The sequence below is a fragment of the Cynoglossus semilaevis genome, chromosome 14, assembly GCF_000523025.1.
Source record: "Cynoglossus semilaevis isolate Cse_v1.0 chromosome 14, Cse_v1.0, whole genome shotgun sequence".
Taxonomy (NCBI): domain Eukaryota; kingdom Metazoa; phylum Chordata; class Actinopteri; order Pleuronectiformes; family Cynoglossidae; genus Cynoglossus; species Cynoglossus semilaevis.
Window position 1 is genome coordinate 10,314,852 of NC_024320.1, and position 26,347 is coordinate 10,341,198.

The 26,347-nt window shown below is 39.6% G+C and overlaps 1 protein-coding gene across 3 annotated transcripts in view; it reads left to right on the forward strand.

The window, feature by feature from the left end:
- LOC103389511 (FERM, ARHGEF and pleckstrin domain-containing protein 1-like) overlaps nucleotides 1–26,347 on the forward strand; it is a 48,893-nt gene that overhangs the window by 16,948 nt on the left and 5,598 nt on the right. The window contains exons 3-18 of one of the 3 annotated variants that reach the window (XM_017038555.2): nucleotides 6,764–6,868; nucleotides 8,694–8,736; nucleotides 8,951–9,029; nucleotides 11,200–11,297; nucleotides 11,674–11,788; nucleotides 13,094–13,241; nucleotides 14,526–14,621; nucleotides 14,722–14,888; nucleotides 14,978–15,046; nucleotides 15,127–15,202; nucleotides 15,646–15,856; nucleotides 23,715–23,923; nucleotides 24,001–24,087; nucleotides 25,343–25,476; nucleotides 26,006–26,087; nucleotides 26,178–26,239. In XM_017038555.2, the coding sequence (XP_016894044.1) occupies nucleotides 6,764–6,868; nucleotides 8,694–8,736; nucleotides 8,951–9,029; nucleotides 11,200–11,297; nucleotides 11,674–11,788; nucleotides 13,094–13,241; nucleotides 14,526–14,621; nucleotides 14,722–14,888; nucleotides 14,978–15,046; nucleotides 15,127–15,202; nucleotides 15,646–15,856; nucleotides 23,715–23,923; nucleotides 24,001–24,087; nucleotides 25,343–25,476; nucleotides 26,006–26,087; nucleotides 26,178–26,239 (1,781 nt within the window). Of the gene's footprint in view, nucleotides 1–6,763; nucleotides 6,869–8,693; nucleotides 8,737–8,950; nucleotides 9,030–11,199; nucleotides 11,298–11,673; nucleotides 11,789–13,093; nucleotides 13,242–14,525; nucleotides 14,622–14,721; nucleotides 14,889–14,977; nucleotides 15,047–15,126; nucleotides 15,203–15,645; nucleotides 15,857–23,714; nucleotides 23,924–23,997; nucleotides 24,088–25,342; nucleotides 25,477–26,005; nucleotides 26,088–26,177; nucleotides 26,240–26,347 lie in introns of all 3 variants that reach the window. The other 2 variants (XM_008324944.3, XM_017038554.2) reach the window with 2 other exon arrangements.

Here is a 26,347-nt window from a genome sequence, read left to right on the forward strand (position 1 = left end):
AGATTGAACAGGTCGGAGGTGGTTTTTTCCCCCTCCCTCTCTCTTTCCCCTTTTGGAGGGTTCATGAGTTATCATGAGTCTCTCCCATCTGGTTTCCATCTTTGTTGACATTAGTCAAAATACTGCAGACCAATGCAGAGAGAAGTAGTACCAGCTAAACACCTCTTTACTCGTGTACCAATCTGTTTTAAGGTGAAGGACAGAAATCAGTGTGATTTGTTAAACGCAGCTGCTACATTTGACTTCAGTAACAGTAGAGTCCAAAACCTCTAAGGATCGTGGGCTACTTTTTTGTATTTCATAGGTCATTTGCATCAGTTGACATGATGTGGGCCTCTCAGCACGCCACCACAGATGTGAGAATATTTGACTTGGCTGTAGGTTATGTGGAAGCACAGGGCTGAGAAACAGAGTGAGGGTGGTTGAGGCACGTGTGTGTGACACTGTAGTTTTATTGTTCCTTAAAATGTACAGCTTTTTTAAAGCAAAGACGTTCTAACAGCCACAGCAGCAGAGACTGTGTTCCAGTGGACACTGTTCTGTGAGTCTCTCCTTTAAAAGGTAGTGGAGTTTTTAACAGAGGTTAAGGCTTTTGTTTCCATACCATACACAATGTATGCTGTCTGATTTCAGGGATAGATGTTGGACAGGTACAGGAAGTGTGTTGTCACCACTTAACATAGTAAAAACAATGGTAACATTCCAAGGACCACTTTCATATAGAACAGTCCTGACTACTTCAAACCTCACCAAAATGAAAACATTCATATATCACATATGGCAAACAATGGATCAAAGAAGCAAAAATGGGGAAGAAAACTCATGTTTTTGGAAACTTAACATGTGTTTGTTTACCTTTAATGACTCTGCTAAAGTTTAAGTAAGATGCAGATGAACAGTCTGGTGAGTGAGTAGAAATGTTGACTGAGGCAAAGATCTTAAAAGCTGAAGCTGAAACTCTAGACAAAGGATGGAGTGAGTCCAAAAGGACCAGTATAAAGAAATAATCAAGACCAGGTTTTCTTTTTATGCACATTTGTATGTTTTTTTAGTACATTCACCGAAACCCCCAAAACCATACAATTGACCTGCAACATCCCATGACATGGACTTTATTCTGGAGCCATAATTTGAGTCTAGTTTGCTCCATAAAAAGTGCATGAGTCATTTAATGAATGAGGTAAACATAAGCAGGAAACTGTTGCCAAAGCTGCTCTGTTTATTGTCTCTTTTTCTGACACAGTCAATAAGAAGTGGAATAGGCAGTACATTATTTTACCATTTTAAACGCATGTACATCAAACCGTTAGTAGAGGTTTCATGTTTTAGATCAAATGTTTGCAATGCTTCAAAATGGCCACTGTAGGTCCCAGAAAGAGACTCTAAATTTTATTTGTAATTTTAGGACTAATATGACAGCCTGGTTCAAGATTGCTTAATTAGCTCAAGCATTGCCAAAAGCTATATTACAGTTTATGAAAAGCAACTAAATAATAAAAAACATGGCCAAAAAACCTGTTGCTTAAAGTGTACCAATTAGAGCTAAAATAAAATTTGGCCAAAGAGCCAAAAAAAAAAAACACCAAAGAGACAACATTTAATAGTAGATGTTGACCAACAGTAGCCAAATGTTTGTTAAATATTGTTAAAAAGTAAACATTTGTCCTGAAGTACAGTACAAGTTAGCCAAAATATGTTAAACCAGCCTGAAGTACAGTACAAGTTAGCCAAAACCACCTGTTAAAACAACAATGTTCCAAAAATAACAGAATTCCAATAAATAACTGAAAGAAAGCCCATAAAAAGTATAACATTCTACTAGATGAATTCATATTTAGTTAAACATTTTGCAGAAGTAAAACTACCGGAACAACTGGAACATGTTCTAATGTTCTAAAAAAGCAACTTTTTGTTAAAAATATCACCAAAAATTCCCGTTATTATAGACCATATAGGTTGCTAAAAATTGGGGCAAAAATGTGAAAAGTGCTTGAGTTTGACTAGTTTTTTCACAAATCAGGACTTTTACTGCAGGAACACAAAATGAAAATTGCTGTGTCAAGTGTTTTCCCCCCGATTTTCTTTTCCTCGTTCTCTTTATGTTTTCTTTTTGTGTTTTGGATGGTTGTGCGATCGTCAGGTGGCCTGTAGCCAGCTCCCACCACAGTTTGCTGCAGTGCAGTGGGTGCAGGTCTCCCTGCTCGGCCGGCTCACCTTCTAATTATCCTGCCACGTTGGTGCAAGAGGACAGCTGTGTGAAACTGGACCCTGTCTTTATGGACCTTGGCCTTCTTTGGAAGCCTCAACTGTCCACAGGCGTAGCTGGAAATTCTGACTTCTTTACAGAGTTCATATTTGCGGCCCATCGTTCCATGCACAGCAGAGAAACAACTACATTTCTGACGCACAGTCTTACATCTATATAAGATATGTGTGAGAGAGATGGAGTTCGTGAGTGTGTGAGAGTGTTTTTGGCACCCTGAGAAAGCCTCATTGATGGGAGCTGCTCAATGAAGTGATTGTGATTTGGACTGAAAGGAGCTCAGTCTGGACACCACAGGGGTGTCGTCTGCTCTGTGCAGCTCAGAGACTGCAGCTCTGTCATACATGTGCACTTTTTAGGGCAAATAGGACGGATGTTCATTTCCTCCGTTTGAACCATGGCCAAGATGACATCATGATAACATTCAATTTTCAGTTCAAGTTCGATGTAGTAGTGCCACTGTTTACTGCATACAGCAGTGAAATATTATCTTGGGCTTCGAGGTGCCTGTACGGACATATAAACATGTGGTATCCACTGAAGCCATGCTTTTTGGACACACCAGACTGTTGGGAGAACACATGGTTCAAATATCCAATGAAAGCCTTTAGGAGTTGCAGTTAATGTACTACATTTGAAAATGTGAGGGACATTGGGACACAGTGTTAAAAGAATACTGGACATTCTCTGTTTGCCAAAGCGATGTAGATGTATGAAATAGCAGCTTTGTTGCTGACATTTACCACCGTCATGACATTAGAATGATTTTGACTATGTCAATGAGAAAATGGTGATTGGTGTACTCATCCCAGAGGTGTCAAACTCACTTGAGGCGTAAAGTAAACAAACCTTTGCCTTAAACAAACCAGGCATAATGGAATGAGAAAAGTGGTCCCAGAGTTTTGGAGTCTTTGGGTCTGACCGACTTTTGTTTACTCTTCTTGAGTATTTAGGGGTTCCTTAACTTTTTATCTGTACAGAGAGTCCTCTGCTAAAACAAGGTTCTTTCTGATTTGACTACTGGCAAAAGTGGATCCACCCCTCAGTAGTTTGGTATAAATTATGGTAATGTTTAGAACACTTGGTTGTTTAACTGTTACTCTTCCTCGTGTCCTTACTGCATTAAAGACAGACTCCCGGCATGACAGCAAACCCCTCACATCCGGCCTGTGATTATATGCCAATAATTATTTTGCCCTTTTGGAATTTCTTTTAAATTTCTTTTTAATAGTTTTTAGTGAGTAGTGGACTGCTTAAGGAGGTTATTTAAGAATGAGAATGGCACAAAGTGAAACTTCATTGGCTTACTGTCCTGTTAGAGAGGAATATTTACGTTACGTTGCCTGTCAAGGTTGTAAATCTGTAAATATCTTTGGTCAACAATGCTTGTCTTTAATGTGCTGTGTTTATGAGGCTGCTGTCAAGGCCATTGCTTCCAGCTCTGCTGTAATTCCACTGTGACACATCACTTTATTATAACTACTGTTGACATTTAAATCACCTCACCTCCATCCATGCAGTCTGAATTCCACTGACTTATATAACTTGAATTTGATATGGGATATCGTACACGTGCACAACTGCGAGGGCCGACTCCCTTCTTTCGGAGAATGCTCTGCGGATATTGGAGGAAATTGGTTTGCCTAAAAGACACACTGAAAACAGGCCAAAACTCTTATTAAATATTTTTGTGATACATGACCTGGTTTAAAGCATTTGATATTTCTCTTAGCTCCCAGCAGGTTACAGTGTTTCAACAGTGCCTGGTACTCAGTTTGCTACTACTATTGCTAGTATTCCTGTTAAATATGCTGCTCTAACTGTACTTCTACTGCTGCTTTCGCTTCTGAATATTAATACTACTACATATCACTGCAATTTCTCCTTGTGTTACCAGCCTGCCACCACCACGAGTACTACCACTAGTGCTACTTTTACTATCATGACTAATACTACTGATACTATAAACTATTTAAAAATTGTTGGCATTAGATTCAAAATCTTTCGTCTGATCCCTTAATCTTAGACTTTAATTTATACCCAATGAAGGAAATGGTTATCAGCTATAAGGGCCTTAGTGTAACCATAACTGACCAATAGAGAGTGGTCAGGAAGTGTGTGTTTGACATTTGCAATGCTGGTATTTCAGGTGGAGGTCAGACTTCCTGTTGCTAAGGGCTTTTGTGCAAGAAAGACTGGGGCATGGTGGAGTGTCTTTGATGACAGTGAAGGTGTTGGTGTATATAAATGTGTCTATGTAGAGGTGTTGTTGTTGACAGTTTTCATTTGTTGTTCCCATATAATAATTGACATATAAGTGGCATGACTTGCATTTCTATCACCTGCCATATTTAATAGGTCAATTCCTGTAGTAAACAAAGATTTGGTTTAGACTATAATTGTCTAAACCAGTGGTTCTCAAACTGTGGTACCCGCACCACCGGCGGTATGTGAGCGCTCTCTAGTGGGACACGGGGAAAATTCATATTTTTACATTTACATTTTCAATTGAATAAATCTGAAATATACCATGCACAAGTAATACAACATTTAAACATAAACATGTATAAACCTCTCTCCTGTGGTGAAGCTAACAGTGAAGGCCTCTGCTGCTGTATTCTAATGTTGGTCATCATGGTGGTACTCAGAGAGCTCAATGTTTTCTCAGGTGGTACAGGGTAAAAAGTTTGAAAACCACTGCTCTAAACTATTAGCAAATTTCGGGGAAATAAAATATATATGGAGAGCAGAATCTTTCTGTAATGTAATTATTCATTTTAGTCTATTTTTTAATTCAATTTTTAAAATATTTTTGCTTTTACCTTTATCTGCATAATCTAATTAACCAAAACCAATGCCCTGGTCAGGAGTCCTGCTGCTAACTGACCTTGTGTGTTTGCACAATGTGTGTTTGTGTGTGTGTCTTTCATATGTGCAGGCTGGTGAGTACAGTGTGTGGGTGTGTCTGTACAGACCGTCTACACCACACTGAAACAGACGGTAGCCAGATGGAGGCTGACTGGGATCAGTCTGCAGATTTCCCTGCTCTGATTCCTCTCTTCGTCCACACCCTCTCATCTCTTTCTACTCTCTGACATCTTTTGTCAAGTCTTCCCCTCCATTCTCAGAGTTCTGCACACACAGTCCCTTTGTTCTTTTTCTGATATGGTGTTTTTGTTCTTGCTGATGGCCTTCATGAGAACATAATGCTCTTCTGAATGACAAATTCGTCAGAACCATTTGTCCCTTTAAAATATTTTGGAAAAATAACACCAACCCCATGGCTGCAGGACAATAGACTTTAACTACTTCTGTGAAGAACTGTTCCTAAAATAGCCCCATGGCCTCAGGCAGATTAAGTCATGTCTCCTGATGCTGTCTCATTAGAATCTCATTAAAAGGCCTTTTTTTCAGTATTTGTGTGGTGAAGTAGAAGCAGAAGAAACATATTTTTTCATTGTTGGTTCCAAGACTATAATCTGATCCAGATGTATTGTTACATTCATTTTGAAGCATTTATTAACATGCGTACATGAATGAGATAGACCATTTTTAACAATTTTGCAGAATCTTTATTGTTCTAGTCAACCTCCTTTGTGTCTTGTCATCTATCACAGACAAACACCTGGTTCTCTGTCTTATTGTGTCCTTTAAAACCTGAACAATTGTTTTGTCACATTCTCCCGACTAAGCCCTTGAAGTTCTGTAGAAAGTGTTTTAGTTACTGCAACAAAGAATACTCTGAATCAGGGATGTCAAACTCATTTTTACCTGGGGGGTCACATCAGCAATACTGTTCCAGTTAAAGGGCCGGTTGTAACTAGAAGGCTGTATAGATGTAACTACTCCATAACGCATTAATACATGTACCGGTGATTGATTATTATTTATTTAAGTTACAAATATTGTATAAAGCTCTATGTAATGAAAAAAACAAAAGACTTAACGGGCCACATTTGGGCCTTGAGTTTGACTTTGATGCTCTAAAGCAACATTTTTTCTCTACTTGTGGTTAGTCAAAGTCGACTTTACATTTTTCAGACACAAAGGCATCTACGTTTATGATCTATGCGTCAAGTCTCAGATTTCTATCTCGACACCTAGCTGTATCAAGACCCTAATCTGTGTTTTGTCTGCATGCTCTTGTCTGGGATGCAGTAATGCATGTTTTTATTACTACACTACAACATAAGAAAACACTACCAGAGCCTCATCAGAATCACTTGAATGTATAATAACGTACTGTGTACTGCCATTTACTTTGAGCTGCTGCAGAGTGCTAATTTTGGGTTTGCTACCTTCTCTGGTTCTTGTATCATGCTGCTCTGTGCAACTAGTAAAGCCCTGTACATGGTTGCTGGATGAACATATAACAACAGTGGTAAACAAGTTACTTACACAGTTACTTCCAAACTGTTGGTATTATTGTATTTAATTGTATTTAACTTCCATCCTCCTGTTTTGTGTTCTTTGTCAAACTTCTCTTCTCTTCTTTTGCAGCAACGATCTCCTGGTAAAGTGCTCTTTGACCTGGTGTGTGTCCACCTTAACCTGACGGAGGGAGACTATTTTGGCCTGGAGTACCAGGACCAGCGTAAGATGACGGTGAGACACAAATCACAGCACCACACTGCACAGTAAAATTACAGTTATTATACTAGGGTACTGTAAGTATAACATTTTGTTGAAGTTCCTGTGAGTAAATACCTCTGTTTTTCAGAATTACTACTATTTTGTTATTACCTACTGCTGTTTGAGTCTCATTGAAGTACTTTTAGGTTTATGAGCCTGTTGTCTATTAGGCTGCTCCCTACCCTAAGGTAGGGGTCTTGAACTCAAATGAGCCGATCTGTTCACTGCTACCACTGTCATTTCGTTAGAGGGGCACATCAGTTATCATTGTCCAGTACAAAAAATGTGATGTTTTAGAAAAAATGTTTTTTTTGTTTAATCCCAAAGATGCTGTGTAATAGTGTGTGTATATATATATATGTATGTATGTATATATATATATATATATATATATGTACACACATATATATATATATATATATATATACATACATATATATATATATATATATACACACACATATATATATATATACACACACACACATATATATATATATATATATATATGTATGTATGTATGTATGTATGTATGTATGTATAAGAAAATGTAAAAATAATGGGCAAGTCCTAGCCCACGGGCCAGGAGTTTGAGACCCTTGCTCCAAGGCCTGTTTTGAATTTTAATAGTATTTAATTCAAGACCATTGCAGTCCTGGTAATTATATTCTATTTGGCCTTCTGCAGTTTTTCTGCAGTTTCAGCAGTTTTTCAGCATTTAGAAAATAGGGACTAGTTTTGTTGTTACTCCTTGAAGTTTCCTTTTAAAATCACAGGACTCCTAATTCCAGCTAAGTTGTTCTTTGCATCAAGGTTAGAAATACAAAGACGTAACTTGAACATCTGAAACTGAAATCTTTATATGACTGTGAGAGTCCCAGAGAAGTTAGTCCTCCCTTCTGTGGTCCTACTTTGACTCTCTCTTTCCCACAAGTTAACTTTAGCCTAAATCCCACACTAGAAGGTTATGATTAGTTCTGTGAAACGTAATGTTATGCAAGTGCTTTATGGAAAATATTCAAACACTCACTCTTTAAGTCTTGCTCTCTTTGTCACTTCATTCTAGACCCGTAGACTTTCATATTTAAACTTTTTAAGCCTACAGTATGTATTTTAAGTATGCAGAACAGTTGCTTGTAATTTTCGGGTGTTGGTGCCGGGGGGTTGTAGGTGTGGTTGTAGTTCTAAGAGATGTTTGTTTCCAGAGTCATTTTATAAGAAATTGCCGGTGCTTGAAATGTGACTACAGTTTTTTGCATTAGAAGACAGTCATTATGATTCTTCAGTTGCTGCTGACGTGCGTCCGTTCAGGTGTAATTGGATTTATTATTTTGAAAAGCACTGCAAATGTGATTTCACTATGTTATTTTCCTTATTCATTGAAATGGCTACACTGACAAGTTACAACACTGATAGACAATCACTTCCTCCTTTTCTCTCTTCCTGTCAAAATGACAGTTTTGTGAAGGGCATGAACATGCATGCCATCTCAAAGTTGGTAGGAATGTCTTCTATAGAATTCATCACAGCTTTAAATTTAGTCCATATGGTCCTGACCTGTCCTAGTATTTTGCTTGTTTTAGCTACAACATGGTGCTGTTTTAAAATCAGTTTGAACTGTACAACATTCAGAGCGGTGTCGTTGAGTAGCCTGGCTTTGCCAGAGTCAAAGTTCTCCTAATGGGTCACATACAGTAGACGCTTCAGCTGCATCAGTGCTGCGTTCAGCCAGCTTTTTGTACGTTTTACTTTTGCTTCTTGTTTTGAAAATAATGGATTGTTTTTCTCTTTCCCACAGTTGTGGCTGGATCTTTTGAAGCCCACACTAAAACAGATCAGACGTAAGTACAATAACAGTCTGAACAAGAATTGTCATTTGACAGCAATCATGCTTATTACATAAGTGTTCTTTAAAAATGTTAACACAAAAATATTTATTTAATACATTTCTACACATTGTTATTGTTCAAATTAAAACAGAAAATGTAGGGATTTAAATTTTATTTTAGAATACCTTGGTGATGGTAACATCTTGTCGTTCTTTCCCTCCCTCAGGGCCTAAAAACACCATTCTCCGGTTCGTTGTGAAGTTCTTTCCTCCTGACCACACGCAGCTGATGGAGGAGCTGACCAGGTTGGTTAAACCACACTTTTCTGAGGAGCAGGCATTTTAAATTAAACACCACTTTCCTGTGAGGCCAGAGGATTTCTGGTCCTTCTGGGAGAATTTTAAGACATCACACTTGCTGCAAAACGTTTGTTTTCTTGCCTTATATTTTGGTCAGCAACTTGCCATTTCCATCATGTGTTTTGTCCACAACAACCAACAGTCTGTTTTGTTTTCTTTTTATGAAACCCACATATCAGAGGTTGTGTCTAAATGGGAACCAGGCTTGGGAAAACATGGTTTCTGCTAAACCAGTTAAAAGTAGATTGCTCTCACCACTTCTGGGACTGGAGCACTGCCGTTTCTAACAGAGTTTGACTTATGTTAGTCATTGAGGTCGAGTATGTGGGGATTTAGTTTGTGTTGGTAAACATTGAGCATGCAGCTCAACCCTCCTCCACTGTACAGCTGCTGGGAGAGCAATTATATTACTCTTGTCTACAAGTTCAGTGTGCTCGTCATATATTCTAAGATAAATACATTTTCTTGTGCGAAATTATTTCTTTACAAAAATAGTAATGGGTATTTAGTGACCAGCATATAATAGATGCACCTCGTTAAAGTCACATAATTTTTAAACGTTAATGTTAACCACTCATTTTAAAACTGAGCAACAAAAATATGTTTCAATAGTTTTCCTTACATTTTCTTTGTAAACACAAAACTGGGTTAAATTTTATCTTCATGACCTAGAATAGTGACTCCAGTGTGGGGATCATATATGTCAATCTTTGCATTGCTGCCCCCTGTGGGCATTTTGCATAATAATAATAATAATAATAATAATAATAATAATAATAATAATAATAATAATAATAATGTGTAGATATTAAGAAAGAGTTCAAGTGTTTAGAGTACTTTGCTTGAAAATTTAATGAAATAAGCTTCCTTTTCAACCAACTTTTATTTCAATTTTTCACCCGTTTATTCTTTGTTTGGTTTTGTCTGACTAAAACTCATCAGCAGGGTCTGTAGTCTTTGCCACATTCGAGGGATTTTTACAACACAACTACATCCCCCAGGATGTCACCCGAACATAAACAGGAGAATGATCTGACCTCCTTACTTTTTCCCACACCACTGTGGTTTGCTCGTCCTGCCCAGTGGGATTTAAACAAGACGGGAGAAGCAGGAAACACTAGGGTTTACTTCTGTTTTCAGGCATCACATGCCACAAAGTGAGATCCTAATATTCTTCCAAAATGTCCTCACTCGCCATATTTTCCACCGTGGTGTCTGGGCTGCCCAGTTAATTCCTCTGATCTCAGACTGTCTTGTCAAGTGCCAGCTGACTGCAACGTCTGACAGGAAGTGGGTGTAGCCATTTTCCCCTCTGCCTCCTTTGTTTGACTCCAAGTGTTGACAGTATTTTTCTTTAACCAGACATGTAGTCACTCACTCTCAGTTTATCAACCTTTATTAAAGCTGAATAAACACTGTCATCAGTATATAATCTAACTAAACCACATCTGTACCTTGTTGGGAAAAGCACCTCATCGGATTTCCTCATCGTGAAAATGTGATGTCATTGTTAAACTGAAAAGTCAGCTCAAGGTGCTTTTGTAGAGACTAGTTTGAATGCCTTTTTGGAAAGATAATGAAGAGTTTGATCTGGGTCAGGTAAAAAGAACAGGTTTGCTTCAATAAAATTGTTACACAGTCTGAACATTTTTATGTCTAAATTCTACACATTAGCCCTGGAATTCGTTCAATTCCATATGTCTAGATAAGTCACTTCTTGTTGTATGTATGCCAGAAATCAAATTAATTTGAATTTTACCTTTATCGGCAGTCTCCTATAAACACCATGTGAATGTAGTTTTGTTTGTGATTTTAATTTTGTCCACCTCACCTCCTGCACCAGTTTTTGGCAAAGAAAACAGTCCCAGAGAATGACCCCACCCTCACCAGCTGGTGCTATGATCTCCCCAGTGAGACGTTTGTTTAACTGAACCTTTTAGATAGATAGATTTAAATGGATTATTATTAACAGTTGAGAATCTGCCTGATGACAGCAGATGCAAGTTAATGAAACTGATACTGATGAACGTTTTAAACTGTTAATGTAAATCTGTATCTTTTCCTCTCGCTCTCTCCTCCATTTATTGTTTTTTTTTTTTTTTTTATTTCTCTTCAGGTATCTGTTTGCCCTCCAGATTAAACAGGACCTGGCCTGTGGTCGACTTATTTGTAACGACACCAGTGCTGCTCTCATGGTCTCTCACATCATTCAGTGTAAGTGTGGTTTACTGTTTGACCTCTGACCTTCCCTATGTTTAAAGATGCACTGATGAGGCACAGACTCCCAGAACACTGTCCACATAGTGAAACATCAATGTGGGATTAGAGTCCTGTAGACTTTAAATGTGACATATAGGTGTACTCTGGTAGGATGCAGAATGTTCTTTCTAAACCCATGTTTTATACATTTGTAAGCCATTGATTTTAATGGTTTAGATGAATAAAAGTGTAAAGTATTCTCTAAAATCATTTGAGGATTGTTATTAAACAATATTGATTGACAGTTTTCTGGACCCTCACCTTAAGCACAGATCAGACGACAGTGAGTTTATGATATTCTTCATTCTCTTTTCTACGTCCCCATAACCAGCTGAGATTGGAGACTTTGACGAGACACAGAGCTGGCAGCATCTCCTCCACAACAAATACCTTCCCGACCAGGACGCCATTAGAGACAAGATAATGGACTGCCACCGCAAGCATGTGTGAGTTAATGGATTTTTTTAGTGAGATTTATGAGCCTTAAATATGGTAAGTACAACTCATAGGAAAAACGGCAGGTTTCTGAGCCTAATCTGCCTTGGAGTTTCCCTGAAGACACACATTACATTGCTAATCATTTAACCTGTGGGTGTATTTATGTGTACACACATTAGGTAATCAGAGCCTATTTTAATTGCAGAGATATTTACCACCTAATCACAAGTGCTTACACATACTCATGTATCTTTGCTGTTAACCTGGAACATGAGTCCAGCCTATAGGTCATGACACTGACCTAAGAAATGCAAGTAAAACACAGACAAAATTATAGCATATGCTGTTTGTTGTATTATACAAAACCACCATCTATAATAATGCCTTTATCGGAATGTTTATTAAGAACTCAAAGTATGAAAGAAAAATTTAAAATTAAAAAATGTTATAAAGTCAGCTTCTAAATGACCAAAGCTCATTATTAAGATGACCCTCAAAGGTCACTCATATAGCAACTGTCTCCTGTCAGAGACTCATCTTTTATACAATATTATTAATTATTACAATATTTATTATTGTTTATATTATTAGTAATTCACTTATTAATTATAAGTTTAGATGATGAGGGGCCAAAATTATTTTTTTGTCTTAAACTTTGGCACCAAGTGGTGAGCTATGACATTACTTACTTAGAAAGACTCAAGACTTGTGCTAAAATCCAAATGTACTTTATCCAGAAAATGAAGCAGCACTTAATCCTACCTTTTAACACAGATATGACAACCAAAACCAAAACCCTGATCTTCCTGATTATTTTTCATAGCCACACTCTTCACCACAAACTAATTCCTTCCCTTGTGGTTTGCTGCACTCCTCCTGCCCCCTTCACCACCTTCTGTTCTGCACTGCTTTGGTCGGTCTCACCGACACAGGAAGGAAGTGGCTAATTCAGCCGCTTATACAGGAAACAGGAAGCCATTTCCAGTCTTTTGTGTGGCAACAAACTTCTAGCGTGGCAGATTTGTTTCCGTGCCCACAGCAGCCACCAGATTTCAGACACTGTTTAACTGAATCACTGTTTTTCTACGCTTAATTTAGAAAACAAACCCCAAAACAAAGACGGATCACCACATGACAGCAGATATTGATTAGCTCTAAATGATGACAAATGAGTCTGGTGGTTGCCACAGTTGTTTTATGTGTATATTCCATGTGAAAGACACACAAAATTTTAACTTTTCAAACAAAAGAGAATCACAGAATGTTCCAAAAAACAATTGAAATTGATACTAATTGATTCCCTCCCACCACAGGGGGCAGACTCCTGCAGTGTCAGACTATCAGCTGCTGGAAATTGCCAGGCGGTTGGAGATGTATGGCATCCGTCTGCACCCAGCCAAGGACAGAGAAGGAACAAAGCTGAGCCTAGCTGTGGCACACACAGGCGTGCTGGTGTTCCAGGTAAAACACAACAAAAAAAACCCCAACAGTTACAGCGTTTACGTAATCTCAAACAACCTGCCTGCACGGAACGCACTCACCTGCAAGTTCCTCGTCAACCCACACCTTCAATCCAATCAATCAGATCTTGTTGATGGATCATAACTTCTTTGCAAAATATGGCTTTTGCTGTAACATTCATCTTAGTAAATGGTAGTGATATCCTTCAGCAACAGCCCAACATTTGCAAGCCACTCTATTGGCAGGTGTTTCCAACTCAAACGTACAGGTTATCAGTGTCATAAACAATTGTCGTGTTGTCAGGTGGTGTAATCCTGTCTACATCTGTACAAACAGCTTTGCCTCAGGATTTAACCTCGGGTGAAGAGGAGGTGTTTGCACTTTCCTTCACTACCCTCCGGGTTCAACAACCTGCCTGAATTCTAAAATAGTTTGTGAAATTATAGGCTGCTGCTGAGAGGAATATGAGAATGTAAACCTCCATTCCACACAGACTGCTTAGCATGACCTATAAATTCCTTGGATGGCTTCTAAATCTGAAGGGTAAAAAAAGACGAGGCAAGACTGGAGCTGTTCCAGTCGAAGTGGGAGTTTTCCCCGAGTGAACACAGACGTGTAAAATTAAGACAAAGTCACGTTGAAGCTCTGCGACTGAATCAATATTCTCTGCTTTAATGGACACCGTGTCCTGTTTGTAATGCTTTCAGGCACTGACCTCCTCTTTCTCCTTCTTCTCCTCCTCTAAAAGTGAAGAGAAGATGCATTCTTCTTTCTATTTCCATCTTTGTGTTTTGTTTTAGACCTTTTTCTAAAACACATTTCTATTGCTTTATAGCAGGATTTTAGAAAAGCAACCAATTCAAATACAGTATCATCTCGGGCCAAGGTACCGTGCACATACAACAACAGTTGCCACACTAGGAGTTAATGAAGTCGGAGCTTATTTTGATGCCATAAATGGTTGTTTTTTTTCATAATATTTTTAACTCTAAATTAGGACTAATTAAAACCCGCTGCTGTCTTTGAATTGCAAATATGTTTTTTGAAATGACAGCCAATAATTAAAGCTTTGTTCCTGTCACCTAATCCTCTCAGAACATTGGTGACATGGCATTTACAGACTGACTTTGCCTCCTTGCTGACAATGTTAAAGGAACCAGTTTTTAGCTTTTACTGCACTTGTGTTTTGTAGATGAGCTCTGATGTAGTAGAATAAAATTATGTTAAAACTGTTCTTGAATTTGACACAGAAACCTCCCCATAAACTCCTGTTTTTATTTATAGGGATACACCAAGATCAACGCCTTTAACTGGTCTAAGATTCGCAAACTAAGCTTCAAACGCAAAAAGTTTCTCATTAAACTGAGGGCGGACCCTGGCGTAAGTCTGTCTGAATTTATCCATCGTCCCTCACCACCTTTTGTTCTTTTCTTTTATTTCGACCTTCACCCATACTCACATCTGTCTGTGCATCCTCCAGCAGAATGCCCACCATGACACACTAGAGTTTGCCATGGCCAGCAGGGACTGCTGTAAGATCTTTTGGAAGATCTGTGTCGAGTATCACGCCTTCTTCAGGCTCTTTGAAGAACCCAAGCCCAAACCCAAGCCCATTCTGTTCACCAGAGGATCTTCATTCCGTTTCAGGTTCAAGAGAAGCTGAATTAGTAGAGATAATTGTTTTTTTTATCTGTTTGTATCTGTTTAAACCTTCTGTTGTCTCTCTGTCCTTGCAGTGGTCGGACTCAGAAGCAGATCTTCGACTACATCAAAGATTCTGAGCTCAAGAAAGTTCCCTTTGAAAGGTACCACACAGCAGAAGCATCAACATTAACCCCGAACATCCTTGAGGTTTGGTCTTATCTGTTTTCCTTTCTGTCTTTAGAAAGCACAGCAAAATTCTGTCCCACAGCAGCATGTCTCCACAGTCGTCTTCTTTCAGAACACAAGTGCCAGAAGAGGTGAGCAGACATTCTTCACTTTTATTCTCTCACAGACGTGTCTCTTGGAATGCTTTCTATTTCTTCTGTGGAGTTAGTTTGGACGGGGATCCAGGAGGAACTGTGCAGTAATTGCCTTGTAAAATGCGAGGGTGTTGGAGAAATCAGGGGAGTTGTTGTTACCAGTGTTTTGTGTCTGGTAGATCTAGGAAAAGACTCAAAGTCCAAACTTGCTCCAGGTCAGTGTTGGGGTTTTGAAAGACTGCTCTCTTTCAGGTTTAAACCGTTTTTGGCAGTAATCCCTGATTTTGCAGCCAGTGTGGTTTTAATGGCATCATCTCGCAGTGACCTGTGTCTCTCACCGGGGCAGTTTTACAGCCCTGTGTAAGGTGGCTTGGATTAGGATGAGCTCATCCCAGTTTAACTCTCTTTTTGTTTTCCTTTTCCCCCTTTTCCATCTGCAGAGTTCACTCTCACTCCCGTTGGCAGACCAGCCCGACTCGGCCAGGTTTAACCATCAAGCTGAACTCAACAGTGCAGGAGATCCAGGACTGGTTTCTGCCCCCACCAATGGGTTCCAGGACATCCTGGTGGCGCCTGGCTCAGACCCACTCCATTCCAGACGGAATCACAACGGCGTTGGATCAGCACCGGAGCAGCAGCTCCTCAACCCAGGTCCATCCAGCAGGGCAAACAAAGGCAGCAGCTCCTCTATTCCATACATAGACTGCAGCGACATAGACAGTGAATGTGAAGCAGCAAAGGGCCACAGGGCCCACGTGGGCCACAGCAATGCAAATGACAGCAATGAGGATGAGCCTGCCATGTTAAGTTATAAGATAGGGGCAAGTCGAAACGGGGGGCAAGTAGGCAACCTGTTCGGGCCTGTAAATGGGTTTTATCACACTAATCACCAGGGGTTAATGCAGCCGCAGCAGCAGGGTATGCTGGGTAATAGATCTAATATAGAGCAGCCAAAATTCAGTCTGAGCCACGAACTGACGGATGATGAAGTGTTGTCTAACGGGGGGTCGTTTCATGCCCGGGCTCCACTCCACAGCACATTGTTGGATGAGATCTTTCAGGGTCGTGAGGTACGAGGTGCTGTGGTGGGTCGGCCATTCGGTTCTGGAACGCGTAGTCAGTGTTCCAGCCCAGTGATTCGCAGCTTTCACCACCGCACTAACTCTTTGAGTCACGCAGAAATGACAAACGGTCACGGGCAGCCTCGCTCGGGCACTCGTTGGGACAACGGTGGGCATAGTTTCAGTAAACATCCAAGTCCAGAATCTCCCACTGTTCCACTGTCATTCCAACCTCTCAACCACTACGGCAGCTACTCCCCGATCCTCTCCAACCGCACGCCACCACAGGTGTCCAAACTGTACACCAACAACAACATGAGGAACCGATCTGATACAGATCCCTTTATCCTCAGCCAAGTTACGTCCACTCCGATCCACCATCGTGACCCCAGCCGTTTGGGCCAGTACACCCAGGCTCCATGTTCCGCCCCAGTGGAGCGTAGAATGATCCTAACTAACGGCAACCACACGGCAAACCTCGGGATTTCTGGTCTGACAAAACCAGAAACCCCAAAGCACTTGTTTGGCCCACAAAGAAAACCGAGTAATCACAGCGATGCCAACCAATCTGTCCAGATGATAGACGGGTCCACGAGCAGTGGCTCTGACACAAGTGACACTGAGTCAGACGTAGGTAGTAGCACATTCGGCCAGCCATTAATGTACGGCAACCCCGCTGTTCTGAGTTCTCTAAATTCCGTTAATGGTAACGTTGAGAATTCGTCTCCGCTAAAGAACAGCAACTTCTCGCTCGGAAGCCTGCCGCTGGGTGGGGGGGTGCACAATGTGGTGGAGGAACAGAGGCGTTACCGCTTTAATGAGGAGGACGGAAGTGGGCGGGTGTTCAGTTGTTGAGCAGAATAATGGGTAAAGTTGCCGAGCTTCAAATAATCCATTATTGTGATAAGAATATTCTTTATATAATTATAAAGAATATATAATTTAATATAATTTTATAACATTTTAACTATTACCAATCTGGTAATATGGCAATTTTGGTAATTGTTGTAGTATTTTTGAAGATTTAGAGCAGATCAATTGTGATACAACTTTAGAACTGAGAGGACTTTTGAAAACATTTTTAACCCCACTTTTAGATATAGTCGTAACAGATGAGTTCCTTAAAAAACAAACAGAAATATCTGTTAAACTACTATGGTCAAAGTCTCTTAAAAACCATTAATAATAAGAAAATGTTAATGAAAGTTGAAATGGTTGAAGCTGTTGAGCATCAGTGGCAGTAGAGAAGAGGGAGACGCTTTTTTTACAATGTGCCATAACCTTATGTAGAGTATCGTAGATTTTGTAGCAAACATAGACTTGTATTTTATATTACCATATTTGGGAGAAATTGTGATTATTGTTTGTTTTGTAAATGAAGGGAAGCTGATTTGTGTTGTGGTTCTACAGAAAGATGTAATGATGATTTCTGGATCGCTTTGATGTCAGATAAGATGTGGATTTTTTTCCTAAAAGCTCAGAGGTAGTTAGACCTGCTGCCTTTTATTTGTAGTTGGTGTTTTCCTGAATGTAGTGTCTCCGTTTAGAGTATTTGACTGTCGTCCTGTGCAATAGAAAGGCTTTAAAGCAGTAAAATAGCTAGAAGTCCAATCTAGGATTACCATTGATAGGAGAACAGATCAAGAATCCGCATTCAATTTCTTCATTAGATGCTGTGTTACTGTGATTGATGCAGCTGCATGTTGCGCTGAACCACATATGTCAAACTCTTGGCCTGTGTGCCAAATCTGGTCCACCACGTTGTTTTTATGTGGTCCACCAGACCTAAACTCTCCGATCGAATTACATGTGCATAACATATGCAAGGTGAGAAGTTCACAGTTTCAGTTCCTCTCACTCCCACTCAAATCAACCGTATGATTGCAATGAACTACGACTCCCATAATGCACGCTGACTTCTGTGACCGGCCTGTGATACAGAGAAGCTCTGTAATTTTGTTTGGATATTAATGGTTTTTGACCTCTCAAGAGATTGAGTGATTGACCCCCTGTTTTAAACACTAACCAACTCTGCATTTTAAAAAGGTTAATTGCAACTGAATCAAGCAACGAAGAAGTCGCACATGGGTTTTGTGCAGATATATATTGTCTTAGAACTCTTTAGGACTGGGGTTTGTTCTCGTAGAGTAATGCATCAGTCTTGTAGACATCGTGTTTACGTGTTGGAGGAAGTGTGTGCTGGAGAGAAGGGCCGTTCCTCCCTCCATCCTTTTTTCTTTAGAGCACCTTCCATTTTTTCCGTCCGTGTCCGTGTGTGTTTGTTGTTGGTCCGGCTCTGTGTTGTGTATGTGTGTTTTGTAGGAACATGTTCTGTAAGAAAATAACTTTTCTAATAGATTTCTACACAGGGTTATTTATAATTCCCTCAACTTGTACTTTTCTACTCTCCAGTCTTTCTTGCACTAGGTTTATTTCCTACTTTTTGCACACGAGAAGCTGTCAGTTACCGTCTGTCCTCCTGTGACCACCCACAGATGTTTGCTTTGCTTGGCTTGACACTTGGCATCGACTCCATTGCACGTCAACAGAGAAACGACTGCTCACATACTCTGGCTGCTGTTTGCTCTTCTGTTCTGGAGTTTATTTTATTGAAGTTCTGCTTTGTCATCCTCATCACTGTCATTTGCTGACTCTGCACACTCTGACATGAAAAACTTAATTTTGCAAACGGAACACTTCTTTTGTGGGATCCACAGAAATAGTCGAAAAGACTTGAAAAATTTCAGTCCTGTAGGTAAAGGGATTTCTGTCGCTCACTGGACGATTCCAGCTGCTAGTCCTTTAACTGAAACAGAAATGTTTCATTGATTAGTCTAATTATTTACTAGCGGCAAAAATGTTAATGCTAATTAGCATCAATCTAATTTCACCAAAATTAAACATTCAATAAATGTTTAATAGTGCATTATACTATTTTCTAATGTTTTTATTTGTTGATTTTTTTTTTCAATTCAGCATCTTAACTACTCTAAATTAATCCAGAATCAGAAAATTTACTTTAAAAATGCAGTGAATTTAAAAAAGTCCATGATACAGATAAAACACCAGACAAGTAGAATTGAAACATGCAATTATAGCCAATAAGTTAAACATTTTACACTTCTGTCCAGAAATGTACAAGCAACATTGGAATGCAAACAAAATGGCTCATCACAGTCATCTCACCACCTGCTGGTGGCAGAATGAACCTCAGGAGCTGTTTAAAGTCCTATATTCACATTTGTTTTACTACATATTTTATAGGTCTCTGTTAAAAAAAAAACACCTTATTATTATTATTATCTTTATTAAAAGATTAATCATCAACAACATAAAGGTACTAGCCTTTTAATTGGGATGTCTGGATTTTATTATTATTCACTGTAGTTGACACAGTTGAAGGCTCCATTCACACTAACCTTGGCCACTAAAGGACTCAAAGTCTTGAGCTTTGAGAAGACTTAGTTTAAGACTGTTTTAAAGTCACTACAAATCTGCTGCTTCCTTCCTGAAACTAAATGCTTATGTAAATGCTTTGTTTTCAAGCATGTTGGGTCTTTTCTTTCTCTTTGGTGTGAATCAATTTCCTTCCCCTGTTTTCTGTTCTGAACTCTTAATGCATGTTAAATAACCAGATGTGTGAAACTGAGCTCTTTATTTTCTGTGATTCTGCTCTGCTTCAGCTTCATCTGGTGTTTCTCTGATGAATGTTTTAAAAAGCTTATCTGCAGTGAAACCACAAATTGAACTGAAATAAATCGTCGTGTGGATCTTTGCACTGGTTTCACTGCACTTCGCCCAGTCCTTTTAAAACATGAAGACGTCGATTGTGTGTTTGGTTTTGGTTTTTGTGTGAAGCGGGGGCCGACTCAACTCCAGCACTCATGAACGACAGGGTGGAGGTCAGTGAAGGTAGACGGGACAAAAGTCAAGTTTAACTGATGATGCATGTGTACAGAGGTTAAAAAATAAGAGGTAGATTTTGGAGGACCTTGAAGTCACAGAAGGCTTGCAGTTGTCAGGAGAGGGAAGGAACACACACAAACACTTCAACACACACTTACATGCACACTTGATACTTCTGGAGTCCTGGAGTTGAGTTCATCTCGTCTTTCCTCTCACTGCCTGTCACCAGATTGCACTTGAACGTTTCGTTTCCTTTTATATTTAAATTTCAATGCACTGTATAGAAACAGACTAAAAAACTGTAAATTCTGTTTTGTAATTTTGTACGTAAATGGTTTTAAAGCAGGGCAAAAATAATTGATCACATTTTAAAGTTTAAATGGCTTTTTACAGTAACATTCTGCTTTTTCTACCTTAAGTTAATTGAAGCTGGATATTTTGGGTCCATTCTGCAACTTTAATCTTTTTAACAAATGACTGCTGATTGTTAGAAGACAACTTCACAGCTACAGCGTTATGCTGGTCAACTTAGCTTAGCATGTGGACTGTATTTAATTACTGTTACAATTAGCAAAATCAAGTTCTGACTAATTTCGAGCTATATACTTTTATCACACTACATATGTATAAACTAAGTAAGAACAGAATGCACCTGTTGTGCTGGCACAGAAGCATGATATGTCAAGAGGTTTTTTTAAGATGATTTGCTGTAATTTGTCAGATTTGCCAGTCTGTTCAGATTGCCTGCCAACAGCAGAATGGCTTGTACTCTAAGCTGCTGGTTGGATGTCAGCTGAAGAAGTGTACAGGCACAGAGGCATTGGTCCATTACAACATGAAAAAAACTCTTAACCCCTGAAAAGGTTATGTTAGGTCTTCATTTTCATGAAAAAAACTCTTAACCCCTGAAAAAGTTATGTTGGGTTTTCATGTCGGTGTACCCAGAAGAATATTTTAGCTTACTTGCTATTGTCAAAATGCTACACACATGCTACTTGTTCAGCTTAGATAGTACACTGGCACAGAGGCATAAATTATCAGCATGTGACACTAGAGTAACATAAGTCAGGTTATGCAAAAATATATCGATACAACTTTTTGCCCCCCCCCCCCCCCGACACATTCACAGCCATTTCTTCAAAACGCCACAGAACGTTATATAAACACTGTAATCTCTTTGAAGCTGCTGATCTCATTCAGCAATTTTCTTGCTGTAGCACAAATGAAGACGATATTAAAATTAAAACTTATTCCTCAGCCCCTAGGGGACCCACCCACACCTTGTCTAAGAAACCACTAGTCTTAAGTGAATTTGAACAAAGTTAAAACTCTCAAATCCTGCCCTCTGCTGGGGACATTTGGGCCTTAGTCCAGTCCTTTTGCTAAGATAACCTGACCAGCTTGCCTGCTTACGAAGGAATCTTTTTACTGAGACACTGATTTGCTCTTTCAAAGCTTGACTCTGCTTCACGGCTGTTGCATGATTCCAGTCCACTGTTCTTCAAATGCACTGGTCTCACTGGTTTAATATCTGTTTTTTTTTTGTAACACGTTTTCCTGCTCAGCCTGTCCCCTGAAGACTTTCACCTCTCTCACCCGATTCTGCTCAGTTTTTGTCCACTTCATCTCTTAACACACTGTAAATGATTGTGTTCACTAGTGTCAATAAAATACCACTTGTATGCTGGAAGAAAAGGGACTCCAGGATTTTCACTGGCAGGGAACCATTATCCTGGTGTCTCCCATCGACTCCACACTCCCACCCGTCCCTTGTGTGGTTGTTGTTAGATTGTAGAGAGTTGTCTTTTGTTGTTTTGTGGACACTGTTTGTGTGAACGTTTAGTTTGTTTTATGTGTGTGATGTCTTTTGTCGTATTAGTTTCGTAGTTGTCTTTTGTGTGGTGGCTAGTTTTCTTTAAGGCGTTGGTCGTCACAGGTCCTCATTCAGTTGCCGTGGTTTTTTATCCACGATCCAGTTTGCTGTATTACGGTGGACTCATTGGATCTTTGCACCTGGGCAAGTATACGGTCAAAACCTAGTACCATGTAGTAAACCTCTGTAGTGGCTCTAGTTGTAGTGGTGTACATGTTGGGATGATAATATATTTATAGTTCGAGTAAAATCATATTTAATCGTCTAATTAAAACTAAATTTACTTTATTTTCTACGTGCTTTTGTACAGAGCAAGGATTTTTGGAAAGCATTTCTCAGTGTTCCAGTCTGTTGCTGCCCAACATTGAATGGTTATGAGGAGGTGGTGTTCTTTAGGTCAGTGATTCCCAACCACTGTGCTGTGGTTAGTTTTTGATTAAAAGATCACCAGGTGTGCTGTGGAAAGTAAAAGCTAATATTTCAAAGGGGCAGGAGATGGTTATAAAATTTAAAAAAGAGAGAACAAAAACTGTTAAAGAAGAGCTGTGTATGTCTTTCTTCAATTCCTGTGATTATCTCAGGGTGGTGTTCAACTAAACAGCCCCAGGTTTCAGACTGCTCCTTTCAATTGTGTGTCAATTGAAAGGAGTGCATCATTATTTTTTATAACATGTACTTTGTGGATATTTTTGTTTGGTGGATTGTCTCCTGGATTTTTGTAATGGAAAATGTGTCTTTGGTTAAAAAAGTTTGGGAATCACTCCTTTCTTTTTCTTTTTTACGTCACTCCCATTTTTCAAGTGATGAAAGATGATGAGTTCACTGAACACATCTCGTATTACTGAGTCTGGCCTTTTCTGTTTGTATTATTTTGTGCGGTACAATCTGGATGTCGATTTGTTGGTGCATCAGTGTTTCTGTTTTCGTCAGTATTTCTCAGGGAGCAGAAGGATAGTTAGAAGTTACTTGCCCTGCAGTTCATAGATGTTGTGTTAAATTTGGTAATGACTTGCTCTGTATTAAAGCAGGTAGCTGAACTTAAAAAAATCTATTTTTCCAAACGTTGTGCATGTTCACAGTTTCCTAAATTACCTAAAGCTTTACATGCTGTGCATTGTACTGTGGGTGGAATAGACTGATTAGGAATAACTCAGCCAAAACAGCTTTAAGAAGGAAACTCTTCATTTTCTGTATAATGCACAGATATTGATTAATCAATCAATATCTGCAGTCTAACTACCAATCACCAACTAATGTCTCTAGTTTCTGTCTTCTGTCATTTTTACCCCTTTCATGCATGAGAATTAATTTGGGGACAAAGTACAGGCAGAGCCTTGGTCAGGGTCATGGGGTCGTAGTGTTTGGTGTTTGTTTGATCATCATTGCTGCTCATTGTGGTTTCTCTTTCATTTTGGTAGTAGGATTATAAAAATACCTTGAAATACTTTTCAGAGTGATTATTGAAAGTGTCTACATTGTAAGTTCCCAACAGTAGAGTGGATAAAATAGTTCAGAAAATGTCACTAGCATAAAGTCATTTCCCATCGTAGGCTCCATCGTAACTCCATCCATCCTTTTCTTCTTCTTTCATCTCTTCTTTCTTCCTCCTTGTTTCACTGTTTCTTGTCTTGTTTCCATTTTTTCCTTCTTTTCTCTCTCTGTTCAACAGGAAGTCCAGGCTCTGAAGACTCTGCCCAGGGAAGTCCTCGTGCTATGGTCAATGGCAACGGTTCGGTAAACGGAGAGGGGAACCACACCTCTGGCGTCACGGCTCCGGCCCAGAGTCCAGAGTTGCATCCGGTTTCTCCTCTCACCAGCCCACTGCTGATGGAGGCTGGGTACGTTCGCAACGACGAGGAGGAAGAGGCCAGGAGAAAGGTGGGCATGTCAGGGCTGTAACTCTACTGATTTATTAGACGGACACTTGGATCACACTTGTGCTTTGTGTCCAGAAGTTTCCCACAGACAAGGCCTACTTCATAGCCAAGGAGCTGTTGACCACAGAGAGGACCTACCTCAAAGACATTCAAGTCGTCACAGAGGTGAGAACACAGACATGTCCAGTCTTTTTGACGGGGTAGAGACACTTTGACCTTTATTCACCAGAAAAACCTTCTTCAGTAGCTGAACTCCCTACCATCTTTCTTCTATCACCATGACCTGTGACCTCACGGTGGAGGTTTTAAAAAAATCACATTTCCTCTCTCTCGGGTCATTTTCTTTCTCTAGGCTGTTGTTTTTTCTCTTCTCCACAGTAGTTAACACTGTCTTTGATGTGACTGGAGGGCGTGTGCCGGAGCTTTCCTTTAAAAATCTTTTAAATATTTGCTTTGGCCAGCACCTCAGAGGCCTCTCCCCTTCAATTTTCTTTCCACTACATCGCTCATATCTTCTTAGTCAATGTAAGTCCCTCTCTCTCTCTCTCTCTCCCTCCCTCCCTCCCTCACCCTTCCTCTCTCTATGAGGTCGATCCAGGAAACAGCTGTACAAACCTTCATTTTTACACTGGCTATCATAATCGTTGGTTATTTACCTAAAGGGCAGGCTCTCAAATTGGATCAGTCTTTTTAAACACACTGTCCTCAACCTCAGGGTTGAAATGCAGTCATGTCTGTGTGTCATCAGCATTATTAGGTTTAATTAAACATGACCTGTTTGACCTGAAATTACATTTTTCCAGTAATTATTTCCCTCTCTGATTTCTAACTGTTTGGTTTATTATAGGAAATTGGGTCATAAATGCTGAAAGGCAAACTAGGAAAATGGGGGAAAATGCATTGGAGAAAAATAATTGTGGGAAAAAAAGATCACAAAAAAGAAATTACCACAAAGTGGTAAAGAACAGAAAAATTGAAGAAAAAAAAAATTGTGTCGTTGTTCATGGGGTTCCAAATAAGAAGGCAGAATAACAAAAAGTACAGAGAAGCAAAGAGTAGAAAGTCTAGAGACGAGAGTCAGGAGCGACCGGGCACAGGAAAGGCAGGAAGGCATAATGGCAAAAAAAAAGTGACAGTGAGTTAGAAAAGAAAAAAAGAGAAAATAATAAAAATAAAGTATAAATGGAAAAGATTAATTGTACTGAAAAGGTCAGAAGAGTTATAGGCCACAAAAGGTAAAAAACACATTAATAAAAACTGCTGTACAAGTTGCAGCTAAAAAAGGAAGATACATTTTTGGTACTAAAAGTATGCAGTACATAAACCAACCCTGTGTGTGTGTGTGTGTGTGTGTGTGTGTGTCTGTCTGTGTGTTTGCGTGTGTGCGTGCGCGTGCACTGGTGCACCCTTCCATTAACAGTCCTTCCTGAGTTTTGCGGCTAAAGAAGAGACGTTCCCTGAGTCTGTTCAGAACCTGTTTTCCACCAACTACGAACCGATCCAGAAGTTCCACCAGGGATTCCTCAAAGAGGTGGAGCAGCGTCTGGCACAGTGGTCAGTACTGCTGCCTCTTACTGTGAACTCAAAGACGCAAGGTGGAAAATAACAATACGTTTAAAAGTATATTGTGCTTAATATTAATTAATAACTTGGCGTCTACTTATAAAATAATAATACATATTTTTTATGTTGGATTGTATATATAATGCGTTTGGTGACCATTCTATTGATATTTTTGCCATGTTTTAGATCGTTTCGAGCGGATTTGTCGCGGAGTATTAATAATTTGAGGGGTTCAACGCAGAGACAAAAATAGTCCTTACTTTCCTTCTGCGTGTGAATCTTTTCGTTTTGTTTTGTAATCTAATACATCACATGCGCATGTAAGTGCGCGCGCACACATAGAAACAAGCATTGTTTTTTGGAAAGCATCCAAGGACTGAAATTGTCATGCTCGGAATTTGAGTCATGATTTTCCATTTTGAGTGTGAGAACCTTGGCTCCAGGCTGACATCTAGTGTTTTACCATCGCAACTGCGGTGCACGGAAATTCATTCTAAATGTTCCCGTGTGTGACTCACAGGGAGGGACGCTCTAATGCCCACATTAAAGGAGACTATCAACGCATCGGTGATGTTTTACTGAAGAACATCCAGGGTCTCAGGGTAAATACGTCTCCCTGCACAACAATGTCCTGTCAAAATCCCAACAAGTTCACTTTCAATACTTCTGTCTCGTGTGTTTTGTTTCTGCAGCAGTTGACAATTCATCTACAGAAACATTCAGAGTGCCTGGTTGAACTGGAACGCGCCTGCAGGTCAGTGGATATGATGCAAGATGACCTCAGTGACCTCCTCCCAACCACTTCCTGTCCAAATTCTCTCTTTATTGCACTGTGAAAAAAACAAAAAGTCTGCACAAAAAT